Raw genomic sequence first — 12,553 nt, 5'->3', positions numbered from 1 at the left:
CCCCAGATCCCTCAAATCCTCAAATTTTAAAATTTTTCCAGTTAAAATTGCCTCTAGGAGGGTATTCAGGTCTGCCTGAATACCCTCTTGAAACAACTGTAATCTTGTGTAGTTAAGACTGGACGTTACAAGAATTCAGTTTTGTCCCCTTCGCATAACGTGAAACCCACACAGAATTAGGAAGTGCCCAAATTGCCTCTCCTCCCCCAATCTGCAATGTCAACCTTCAATTGAATCACTTGTTATATCAAACCATTACAGATAAATATATAAAAAGTGGAAATCTAGGTAAGTGAAACTGACAGAATTTATCATAGCAATTTGTAAACATTTACACATCCATTGCAACAATAACGACATAAAGAAATGTATTTCCAGAAAAAATATCCTACTTACTTAATGCTAATGGCGTATTCTCCTGATTCTTTTGTTCTACAACGCACTAAATACGTGCTATTTACCCGGTTAATAAGTTCAGTTTCTGCTTGAAGCCTTTCCATTGTTCCTGCATACCTGCGAAAAAAGAAAGAAAGTCTCCCGTTATCAATTTCCTTTCCCGCCCTCAGCATGGAGGGTGGGGAAAGGCTTTGCTCTCTTCCAGTGAAGGGAGAGAAGGAAATAACACTGAGTTGCAACTGGGAACCATGGTGTCTTGCCCTTGTTGGAGGATGAGTTGGTCTTGATGGCCACTGGCTCGTTTTATTACACACCAAGGCCAAGTACAAGTTCGTGGCCAAGGTCAAGTCCATGTTCATGCCCTTAAATTGGTTGGTAGATCACACAAAGATTGATTGGTAATATATAATAAAAGTTGCCCATAGTTAACCCACACAGTGTGTTGTCTCATTATTTCACTGGTTGGAGAGCAAACCATCTGCCAAAATGGACACTCAGAACATGAGCTAAAGAAGCAGTATTTTCAGGTGAACAAACTGACACATAATTTTGTGGGGTAACGAGATCATAGTAATGTTTTAAAAAGAAAAATAGTGTCTGATGATGATGTCTTTAGTGTAATGAATAATGTTTCCAGGTTACTCTTACAGTGTTGTCATTTTTGAACATTTTGGAAAAAAGTAACTTAAAAGTAAGACACTGAGTAACTTTTTAAAAACCCACAAAAAAAATCCACACGTTTTTATGTATGGAGACATGTATGACAAAAGACACATTCCAAAAGTAGTATACTGAGTGAGAACAAAGTTTCCTTATTGGTGTAAGAGGTTAAAAAAATAGTGGCTTTCCAAATTTATTTTAAAGTATACATCAAGGCATTTTTAGCAGTACTTTGATCAGAATTTGCCAGGTGTTTTGCAATTCTCTTTCCAACTATACAGTATTTCTTAGTGAAAAGTGGCCAGCAATGTGTACCTTCAATATTGCAACAAGTAAAGAAAATTGGAAGGAATTATAAAAATGAATTATGTGTAAAAATAACTTTTCAAGATTTGCCAAAAGCCTTCTGCATGCATGTTTTAAATTCAACAGCACGATGCACTTATAAGATATTGGTAAAGGTAAAGATTTTCCCTGGCATTAAGTCTAATTGTGTCCAACTCTGGCGGGTGGTGCTCATCTCCATTTCTAAGCTGAAGAGCTGGCATTGTCCAGAAACACCTCTAAGGTCATGTGGCCAACATGACTCCATGGAGTGTTGTTACCTTTCCAGCGGAGTGGTACCTATTATCTACTCACATTTGCATGTTTTTGAATTGTTAGGTTGGCAGAAGCTGGGGCTAACAGCGGGAGCTCATCCCCACTCTCCAGATTGAAACTGTCATCTTCTCAGTCAGCAAGTTCTGCAGCTCAGTGGTTTAACCCGCTGCACCATTAGGGGACCGAAAATATTGGTAGTCCATGTATATTTTCCACTATTACAACAAGTTGACATCAAATAAAAAACTATTTTTACAATTTCCTATCTCAGGCTACCTATTCAGGAGCCAATCAAAACTGAAATTGCCCATGAAGGTTGAAATGACTTACCATGTTTGGGAAGAGTAGTCCACAGGTTTAGGAACCTAAGAAGTAAACAAATAAACAAAAAAGCAGAAAGCAAATTATAATTAAATGTTTACAATTATCACATGCCAGATAAATAGTGGTGTGCTAGATTAGTATTCCCAAACACCAATACATGAAATATCAGCCATCTACATCTTATAAATGAATGATAAAAACACGTACACTACATTATTGTGGGAATCATGCCAAATAGAGGTTATTTCAATCAGGAAAATTACCTCTTAAAACCATATAACAGGTGATCCTGTAGAACAATACGTTTTAAATATTTATTGTAGAAATCTGCATAAACTACTTTTAATAATAGATTTCCCCCTTTACTTCATCACAGCACATAAAATACCACTTTTTAAACATTCACACTTCCACGCAGAGCAGTATTCAACAAAATAAAATTATATCATACAGAACAGACAAAATGTCTTTGAAAAAAAGAGAGATGCACCTTCTCATTATTCTTTTTATCACAGAAACCCCTAGTGGTACTCTTTTTTCTTCAACACATATGCAACTGACACTGACAGGCAATGAAATCAAGTGGAGCTGGGAAACTCAAGAATAAATTTTATTTCACACTAGGGAGAGAGGCTAAGAAGAATTAAGATGCCATTTACAGCTGAAGTCACAAATCTGCACATTTATCGACTGACTACCTCCAATCACTATGAGCACAAATACACAGAATTTGGAGAAACATGCGACTTAAGGTTTACATAAACAGTTCTGAGATGGAATTGGTCCCAACTATTTACATGGTCATCTAATGTTTGCCATACCAGGGCAGCCCAGGAATGTGACATGATGCTTATTGTCCCCTCTCATTCTCCAGGTCATGGCAATCTCTAAGCACGACATGGGTTCTGCCAGTCACTTGTCAGCTGTAGTAACATTGGCCTTAGGATATTAACACTTTGCGATTTAGCCAACACAGTGTTCCCTCACTACTTCGCAGTTCACTTTTCACGGATTTGCTGTTTTGTGGTTTTTCAATAAACTCTAAAAGAATATTATAAATCATAAAATTTTACAATTTAGAGCCTAAGGAAGGGAGGAAGGAGAAGCCAAAGGGAGAGAAAAGGAGCCCAAGAGGCAACGGGAGGAGAAGGAGGCGATTTATCAACACACGATTGGTTGATAAAGACTTAAAATAGTGTATAACTACTAAAATAATTCATAAATATTAAAATAAATATAGTGTTGCTACTTTGTGGATTTTCACTTATTGCAGGTGGTCCTGGAACGTAACCCCCATGATAAGTGAGGGAACATTGTATACAGTTGTTTGTGCCCTCTGTTTTTGAATTTTTCACAACAGCTGGCACAGAACTGATGGCTTTTATTTGAATAATTATTTTGCAATATTTTAATAGTGCATCTATGTATTTGTAACAGAGTGCTCTGAATGCAACTGCATAAGGATAAGGTGTGAATATTATTTAGATTATGTTTACTGAGCCCTTCTACAACACTCTTTCCCTCCAGAACAAAAACAATGTGCAAGGGTAGGTAAGGAGACACCTCCAAAGATTATTTTTGCTCGCCCCCCTGCCCAAAATTATGATAACAAACCACTCTGGTGTTTATAGGGCCAAGCATCCATATGAGTCCATCCCAAACACATGCAAACTGAAAACAAAATGGGCAGGAGGGGAAGTATGTTATCTATATTACTCATTCTTCTTCTGGCCTTTTTGAATGTCTAGGCAAGTAAATGATGGTGCAGGTACAGAATAACTTTTGACTTATTCATAAGACACATCAAAATCTATAATTTGGGCCCCAAACCTGCCCTCAATTTATATATGGGGTAAATGTATACACAGGTACATGCAGTAAGCTAGAAAATTACTTTTTGGGGGCACATTCGCAACTGCAGACAGAAAAATCCTATCACTACTATCTGGGAAAAAGCAAACTATAAATATTCTAGGCCTCAAGACATTTTTCATCCAATATTTACTCATCTTGCATTGTGATAAATGTATTTTATGCTGTTTCTAGGCAGTTTTATATGGACTGGTTGTAAAGGCTGTTATTTGATAATAATAGAAAGCTATGGTGCTTCAAAGAGTTGATGAATGTATTAGTACCTCCAAGTCTTATCGTTTGTCATAAAACAATGTTTATATTTTGCCATTCCAGGTGAATGGTAGTGAAGCATCAATTTATCTTTCTAGTAACAATGTGTCTCTAATATGCTGAGGATTGATGTTTATTCATACTGCAGATTCATGCAACATAACTATGCTCTGATAAGAAAGGAACATATTTCACAGCAACTCACATAATTCATTGGTAACAATCAGTCTTCTTTCAGATATTTTAAATTCCCATCTCTTACTTGAATAAAAAATGTGATTGGCACATTTGACAATTTGTATGTGATATCTGTTGATTGCCCTATGTCATAGCATATGAATTATGTCAATTGTAACCATGAAACATTACAGACTAAATCCAATTCCAAATAGAGAAGTGCTACTAAAACAAATGGAACCTATTAGGTTCCATTGATTTGAATATGTTTACTTCTGTTGGATCTAAAAATGAATTTAGCCTGCTGTACCAAATTTAGGAGGAAACACAAAGAGTGACAGAAGACACATTTGGCTACAAGTTAAACATGCTTGTGTCTAACCTGGATATCAGAAAATTTTGAAGTATTAAATTTTGAATTAAACATTACAATGACTGCATGATCATATTGAACGTATCTGTATTTGGTTTTCAATTACAGTAGAGTCTCACTTATCCAACATAAACGGGCCGGCAGAATGTTGGATAAGCGAATATGTTGGATAATAAGGAGGCATTAAGGAAAAGTCTATTAAGCATCAAATTAGGTTATGATTTCACAAATTAAGCACCAAAGCATCATGTTATACAACAAATTTGACAGAAAAAGTAGTTCAATACTCAGTAATGCTATGTAGTAATTACTGTATTTACGAATTTAGCACCAAAATATCACAATGTTTTGAAAACATTGACTACAAAAATGCGTTGGATAATCCAGAACGTTGGATAAGCGAGTGTTGGATAAGTGAGACTCTACTGTAGTTGCAAAGATCCCATTGAGGTGGAACCATCATATGTCCCATGTCTAATCTAGCCATTTAATCTAGGGCCAATCTGGAGTATTATGTTCTTGAGTGGCCCCAGATCAACTGGAATGGCAGTCACACATATCGAGCCACATCTTCTGCAATGCTGTGTCAATATTCTCTCAGTCCAGCTGGCCTGAGGCCTCATCTGACATGATGGCCCTTGATCTCCATGTCACCCCTGCCACTTTACACTGGCTGCAGGGCTACTGTGCTGAAGTCAAATGAGGTACCCATATGATCAGCAAGGATGGGGCAGAGTGAGTCACTCTTTCTTATTAATGCTCTGTTATGAATTCGTAAGATGCAACCATAACAGCCAGACATTCAAAGAGGGTGCTGTGGCCAGAAGGACTGCAGCAGCTAAATGCACATTTCACTGATCAGAACAGGAAAACTGTGATTGCAACGGTGTACATGTGGACAACAGATCGGACTGAATGGCACTCCTGCAAACTCCAGAGACACACAACTTTGCTTAGTGCAAAGCAAAGGTTTGTTAAGAGCTAAACACTCTAAATACTTAGCTGAAGTCACCATACATCAGCATCAGTTTCAGGATAATGCTTTTTAATTCATGTAGACATGACCATGGGGACAGGAGTTAACCTTCTTCAGCAACATTCTGTTCTCAGTGACAAAACAACTCCTACATAAGGATATCTGAACCTTATGGAAATCTTGGGTTTAACCTTCTGAATACTTCACCTTACACTACCTATTTTATGATGGGACAATTGCAATTAAAGTGGGATATGACACTATAATTGGGTAGTTTAAATGTCTCTTGGCTATTTTTCCACAAGAGACAGACACTTTTAAATATGACTTACAAGTCTGTAATAAGTTCTAAACAACAACAGAACATGTATTTATTCCAGCTTCAAGGTGCCCGCAATGGATTTTCCAAGTTGCAAGTTTGTCCATTTTAGAAGTGACAAACAATGATGGGACATATAGTTGAAAACATTGAGGGAATGGCCATCTCATCACTATGAAAGTCCAGGATCTGAGGATTAGCTATTCAAACTTTCCACAATTTCTGCCAGAAAAATCGGTTCACAAGTGAACTAGGATAGGGGATGAAGAAAGGTGGATGCTGACAATGCGCCAATTGTGTATTTATATGTATATTTTTTATCAATGTTTAATGTATTTAATTTTAATTGATTGAATTGTCTGTAATATTTTTATATTGTGTTTTATTGTAAGCCACCCTGAGTCCCCTATGGGTGAGAAGGGAGAGATACAAGTATTGTAATAAATAAATAAATAAACTTTCCCTTTCCTTTGAAGTAGCAATATAACAGGCTGAGTAACTGTTGTACTACTGGGTAAACCCATGAGCAAGCAAGTGGGAGTAGAAGGTGCAGCTCAACCAGAGATGGGGATAGAGATATCTATTATTCATATATTGTGAAGTTTTTGTTTTGTTTTGTTTTGTTTTTTTAAAAAACCCTTTCCTGTACAATTGTTAACCGAATTCTGTTACAATTGTGAACAGAATTTCCCCTCTGCCAAATACTGTCCTAGCCAAGACTGCTTTTACTTGGCTTTTACAGCTGATCATTCCTGAAGAATGTAGCTGCATTCCATGAGACTTGTTTAGATAAAACGCACACATTGCTTAAACATTTATGCAATTGGAATGTATATAGGGCCTTTCCGAGAAACTAACAATGTGCTTAATTTATAATGCAAATTGATAAAAATGTGTGCTCACACACACACATACAATAGTAGACTTTAGCCAATGGGGGAAAATAGTGCTAATTTAGTAAACCGAATAAATAAATTCATAAGCTATAAAAACTATTTAAAATTGTCTACAACAAAGAACCAAAAAATCTAACAGTTTAGCATGAAGTCAAGGAACAAAATGTGTATGGGATTAACAGAAATGCTATATGAAATCAAAAGTGAGAGATGTTTATACCCCTAGTAGTAATGTGGTCTTTGGTTAAAATAAAGAAGTAAATCTTTGTTTATTTTGTTTTCATATTTAAGAATCAGTGATTTCACACCCTTTCCCCTACTGGACTTGCATTTAACTAGAGATTATGAGTTTGATGCAGGTTTAATCTCGATTTTTAAGACTTTTGTCATATGTAATTCTTTTTGTAATTCTCTCCATTTTGTAAGTCACCTTGTGTCTCACAGTTTGGACAAAAGATGGTGTATTTTAAAAAGGGATGGGTAAGTGAAGAAAAAGAGAAAGATTCTTGTAAATGTGTGAACAATTTTGCATGCTTTGGGGCCTTTTAACAAAAATAATTCTTGCACGAAGTTTTGTGTGAAATTCACAACTTTCTATGCTAAAACACTGGAGTGGTTTTTGCTCCAAAACAATTTTGTGCCAGGAAATTTTTAACAAAATATTTCCACATGCAAAATTATGCAACAAATGACAATTTCCTCAGCATAATGTTTCAAAATCTCATGATATGTTTTTCATCAAAAATAAGAAAATATGCCTAAAATCTCCCTCTAGCACTGTGAAATCTGAACTCTAACGGGAGCGGGGATGTTGTTGAAAAATTTAGTCTTAAATTAGGAAATTGGAACCATTGCCTCTAGAGTCTTGGTCTGACCATGACTGAGCTTCTCATATAGAGTTTTGCTCTTAGACCTGTAATTCCCAACCTGTGGGTCCCCAGTGTTTTGGATTTCAACTTCCAGAAAGCCCAGCCAGTTTACCAGCTGTTAGGAAATGTGGGAGCTAAAGCCCAAAACACCTGGAGGTCCAAAGGCTGGGAACCATTGCCTTAGACCAAACTATGAGCATACACTGCAACCTGATTTACATGTTGATACTCTTAAAATATTCTGAAAGTATGCACAGGAAAGAAATTGAAGAGTTCAAGAAAAGTGAAAGCATGCAGACATACGACACAACAAGCTAAGAACTTTGGTTTAACAGCTTTTGTATTTTTAATATCAATTTCTGGAACCCTTTTTGTGATCTAATCTTTCTCTATAATTCAGTATGACTAGAAAATGTATTAGAATCAGAACATTCCAACATCACTCTTAAGAAAGCAGCCAAGTGCTTGCACAATGAATTTACTATAGACTTAGACTGTATTTAATTTGAAATCTAGTTAGAAAATTTCACTTACTAATTTTGAAGACGCATTTCTTGTGGAAATGTACTTCATAGCTCTAATTTAAATCTAATAGCCAAGAACCTTACAATGACAGATTCCAAAATAACATTAAGAATAGCATTCAAACATGTAAACATTACAAAAATAATGTACATTCCACAAGGCAGGTTTAATACAAATGAATCACACCAGCTCACTGCAAATGTTTTTATGAAGTAATTATACTGACAAACACTATTCTGTAGTTCTACTTACGCATGGGCAAGGTTTTACAGCATCACTTGGAAAGAAACCAAGCTCCCGGGTCACCAAATTTCTACCCTAGAATGACACAAAACTATTTTGTTAGAAAAAAAGTTGTTGTTATGTGTCTTTAAATCAGCGCTAACATATGTCAAGCCATTCATCTTGGTTTGGTTGTTCAGGTTTTCCAGATTTTTTACCATTGTATCCTCTAAGGTTGAGTATGACTTGCTGAAGGTTCTTCGATGGATTTTCATAAATAAGTGGTGATGGTCTTTCATAATCCTAGTCCAACACCAAACCACTGGATTTAAGGATATTGAAACACACACAGAGAGGTCTCATTTAAATGGGTGTTTCTTAAATTCTGTGGTGTAGAAAGAACTGATTGCAGCATTGGACCCTGCCTGATAACAAGGAGAAATAGCCACACTCCATTAAAAACCTGGATTTAGCCATGTACCATTAAAATTGTGCTTCTTTCATACCTCCAAACATATTCAATATATGCTCAACATATAGTGTTCCCTCACTTATTGCGGGGGTTACGTTCCAGGACCACCCGCGAGAAGTGAAAATCTGCGAAGTAGGGACACTATTATTATTTTAATATTTAATATTTATTTACCCCCATTGCTGCTTCTCCTCCTCAATGCTGCCCCCTTGCTTTGTGCCGGTCATGTTGCTCTGGCTACCTCTGCGAGCAAACGAGCGAGGGACGATGGGTGAGAGAGGGTGGACGGCAGCAGACAGCAGCAGCAGGCAACAGGTGGCCAGGCTCCTGTTTCTGCCGCTGCTCCAGCCGGGCCAAGCCGGAAACGTAGAGGACTTGTAAGAGGGGGCAGGACTCATGGAGGACTCTTCCAGGCTCTTGCCGCTGCTGCCGCCCGCCCTCACTCTCTCTCACACACCACCCTCCCTCACTCACTCGCCCACTCACCGGGTGGAGCGGTGTTCCTTCTTCCCTGGCTGCAGGCGCAGAGGCAGCCAGAGCAACATGTCAGGCACAAAGCAAGGGGGCAGCCCTGAGGAGGAGAAGCAGCTATAGGGGTAAATAAATAAATAAATAAATAATTTCCCCGCAAAAGTGCATGTCCATGAAAAGTGAACCATGAAGTAGAGAGGGAACTGTATACTTAAATGTATCAGTTTCTATCTGGTAGTATCCAAAACAATGAGTGCAGCTGTAAATTAATCCCTAAAAACATAAGGCACTCCCTCCGACAAATTAGTACCATCTCTATCAAATCTCACATTCTGAAGAAGCAATCCTGAAGAAGAATGTTAGTTCATGTGCCCTCTGAAAAAAACACAACTGGTATGAGGGGGGGGGGGGGAATCAACTTTCAAGGCTCTTGAATTGACACTTTTTAAGCTTATAAAAATCTCTGAAATCGAAGGATGTCCTGACCTACATTCACAAAATTAGGGCCCATGTAATCAATTAGATTTCTTAAACAGCCATTTTGGAAAAAGTGGTAACTTCTCCCTTTCACAGAAACTGTACTGCTTGCCAGCTGCATTATCAGAGACTCCTTCAAATGCCCTACAGACAACTACCAATTCTCCAGGATCAATGTGAAGCTCATAGATGGCGTATAAAAAAAACCATCCACAAAGAAGAGCTTGAACCTGCATACTCAATGTCTTCATGCAGGGAACATCTTATGGAAGGAATATTTTCAAAGGAGATCAATCCCTCACATTTTTAAAGACTCTGGTCCCAGACAGGATCCATCATATTACTTTTTATCCTGTTGTTAACTGCCACCTAGTTGAGTTCACGTTATGGCAACCCCATGAATTAGAGACCTCAAAGTCAACCTATCATCAACAATCCTATCATCAAGTATTGGGGACGTGGCGTTGTGGTTTCCTTGATCCACCTGGAATGCCATCTTCTCTTTTCCTATTGTTTTCTGTCTACCAAGCATTATTGTATTTTCTAGTGAAGCATGTTTTGTCTCAGGCTAGTCATCTTGGCATCCAGGGAAAAATTCAGGCTTGATTATCAGACTTAATATATTCAGATCTTTCTCACTACCAAAAGATTCCTAGAGGAGATGAAGTGGTCAGCTCATACAAGCACTATGAACATCTAACTTAAATTGGCAGTAAAATGACCTAAGAGAGTCAACTTAGTGTAGCTAAGAATTGGACAAAGACACTGGAGAAGACACTTCAAGACTGATACTGCAGATTTTTTTGCTGTAGAATATATGTAGAAGGTTGATCTGGATCATTATTTTGTAATATAAATTACTAGATCAAGACTATGATGTGAATTATTTGTTAAAGACCTAGACTGACAACATGGAAACAAATGAAAATACAGTGCAAGAAAATCACAGTTATATTACCACAAACTGATCCTCAATATTTCATGAATTTTCTATAAAGGATTATCTAGTCTCAGTAAGTTTTTAGAGGCTGGGCTAGACTCCTTTCAGCTAAATTTGGTTTGTGCTTGGGGTGCAGATAGATCGAAATCTATGTTAAAGACTGAGGTTTCTTTACAAGGGATGTTTATCAAGCTAATTGGCCAGAAGGAGATGCCATTGGCCAAAACCTCTATAGAAATCAACTGCATCAAGTTGTTTTAGTTCCACTCTTCCCAATCTGGAACTATGATGGAGGCATTAGTTCAATATACCAGGAGATCATGAGACTAGGAAGGCTCTTTCAGCTATTTCTGTGTCACATACTTTACCTGCCAAAATAAGCTGTGTGCATCTCCTTTGATGAGTTCAATGATGTCTCCAACCTGGATATGTAGCGGAGGGCCATCGTGTGGACTTGGTTGTGGTACCCCATTATAGTGTCTAATTACTTGCATTTTTGGTAAACCTGAAACCATGAAAAGTAAATATGATTTATGTTTGGTTAGTTTTACAGAATAAAATAGTTGGACATCACATTATGCCATTCAAACATATATATCCCAATCTTCTCAGTGACAACTCTTAGCTGTTTAATCAGAGCTTGGAAAAAATTCTAGAATATTTTTGGTACTGGTCTTGGTAGCAATTGAAGATTTTAGGATTGTACTCCCAAAAAGTAACTTCTGCAAGCTCTTGGAATTCAACAGGCCTACTTTAGAATCTACTCCACCCCAACACAATTCTGCCAGGTATTTTGAGTTTTCTGCTGGTGCTTATTTTGGAACACTTATGCTGTCACTATTATGCCATATATTGTTGTTGGTTTTTAGACTTATTTTTGAATGTGTTATAAGGATTTATTGTTTCACATGTTGTTCCTATCCCAATGACTATTTTATTGAAAAGCAACATATACATGGAAAATACAAGTTGCAAAAATGAAATAAAAAGGACAAAATAATCAAAACATAAAAAACAAAAACATCATCAGGGTTCAGATAATGAAACTTGAGAGGAAAATACATGAAAGCTTTAAACAACCTGACTGCCTCCCCAGCAAATGTTTTAGGGTGGAGAAATGGCTAAACATGTTCCAACAGCTCACTGTACTTGACATATGAACTAACTAATGAAATAAGGGAGACTTCTCTCTCCCTGGACTTCTCTGTATCATTATTATGAGGGTGGGAGATTGCTCAAGAAAACAGTACTTTTCTTTAGGTTGCTGCTTGGTTCATAAAAGCCCAGCATGCACAGTTAAATGGAAAAGAATCAATTTTGTCATCCGCTCATTCCTGTCCTCCTATTAATTCTCTCTTGAGGCACTAGTCAATTTCACCACCATGGATGCTCATCCTTTTTTGAGAGTGTATACAGCTCAGGCCCAGTAAAAATCTATATCTTAAGATTATCGTTCTAATTTTAGAGCAAAAGGAGGGGAAAGAGAAAAGTGACAGATGTGATGAAGTAATGCTTTAGATGCTCATATACAGAAATTCTGCAGGTTTAGCATCAGTCTTATTCGTGTCCTGCCAAAAAGCAAACATGTTCTAGACAATGGGATTCACAAACAATTCTGTATTTCTGATATAATCTTTTGAAAAGAAAATCTCATTTTTCTTAAGTGTTATTGGATTTAAACTGTGATTCAACCTTTCAGTTACACTCAATAAACAAAACAACTCCCCCACAG

At 37.2% G+C, this 12,553-nt stretch overlaps 1 protein-coding gene across 3 annotated transcripts in view; it reads right to left on the bottom strand.

Annotated features, from left to right (window-relative positions):
• Nucleotides 1-12,553, bottom strand: part of vav3 (vav guanine nucleotide exchange factor 3) — a 218,550-nt gene that overhangs the window by 27,774 nt on the left and 178,223 nt on the right. For all 3 annotated transcript variants that reach the window (XM_008109114.3, XM_062977938.1, XM_003220077.4), the window contains exons 20-23: nucleotides 11,190-11,326; nucleotides 8,492-8,557; nucleotides 1,987-2,021; nucleotides 397-513 (exon numbers count right to left, since the gene is read on the bottom strand). In XM_008109114.3, coding sequence (XP_008107321.1) covers nucleotides 397-513; nucleotides 1,987-2,021; nucleotides 8,492-8,557; nucleotides 11,190-11,326 — 355 coding nt within the window. The remainder of the gene's footprint in view (nucleotides 1-396; nucleotides 514-1,986; nucleotides 2,022-8,491; nucleotides 8,558-11,189; nucleotides 11,327-12,553) is intronic.

This window comes from Anolis carolinensis, chromosome 4 (assembly GCF_035594765.1).
Source record: "Anolis carolinensis isolate JA03-04 chromosome 4, rAnoCar3.1.pri, whole genome shotgun sequence".
Taxonomy (NCBI): domain Eukaryota; kingdom Metazoa; phylum Chordata; class Lepidosauria; order Squamata; family Dactyloidae; genus Anolis; species Anolis carolinensis.
Note: the sequence above shows the minus strand (reverse complement) of the source record. Positions and strands in the feature narration are given on the sequence as shown.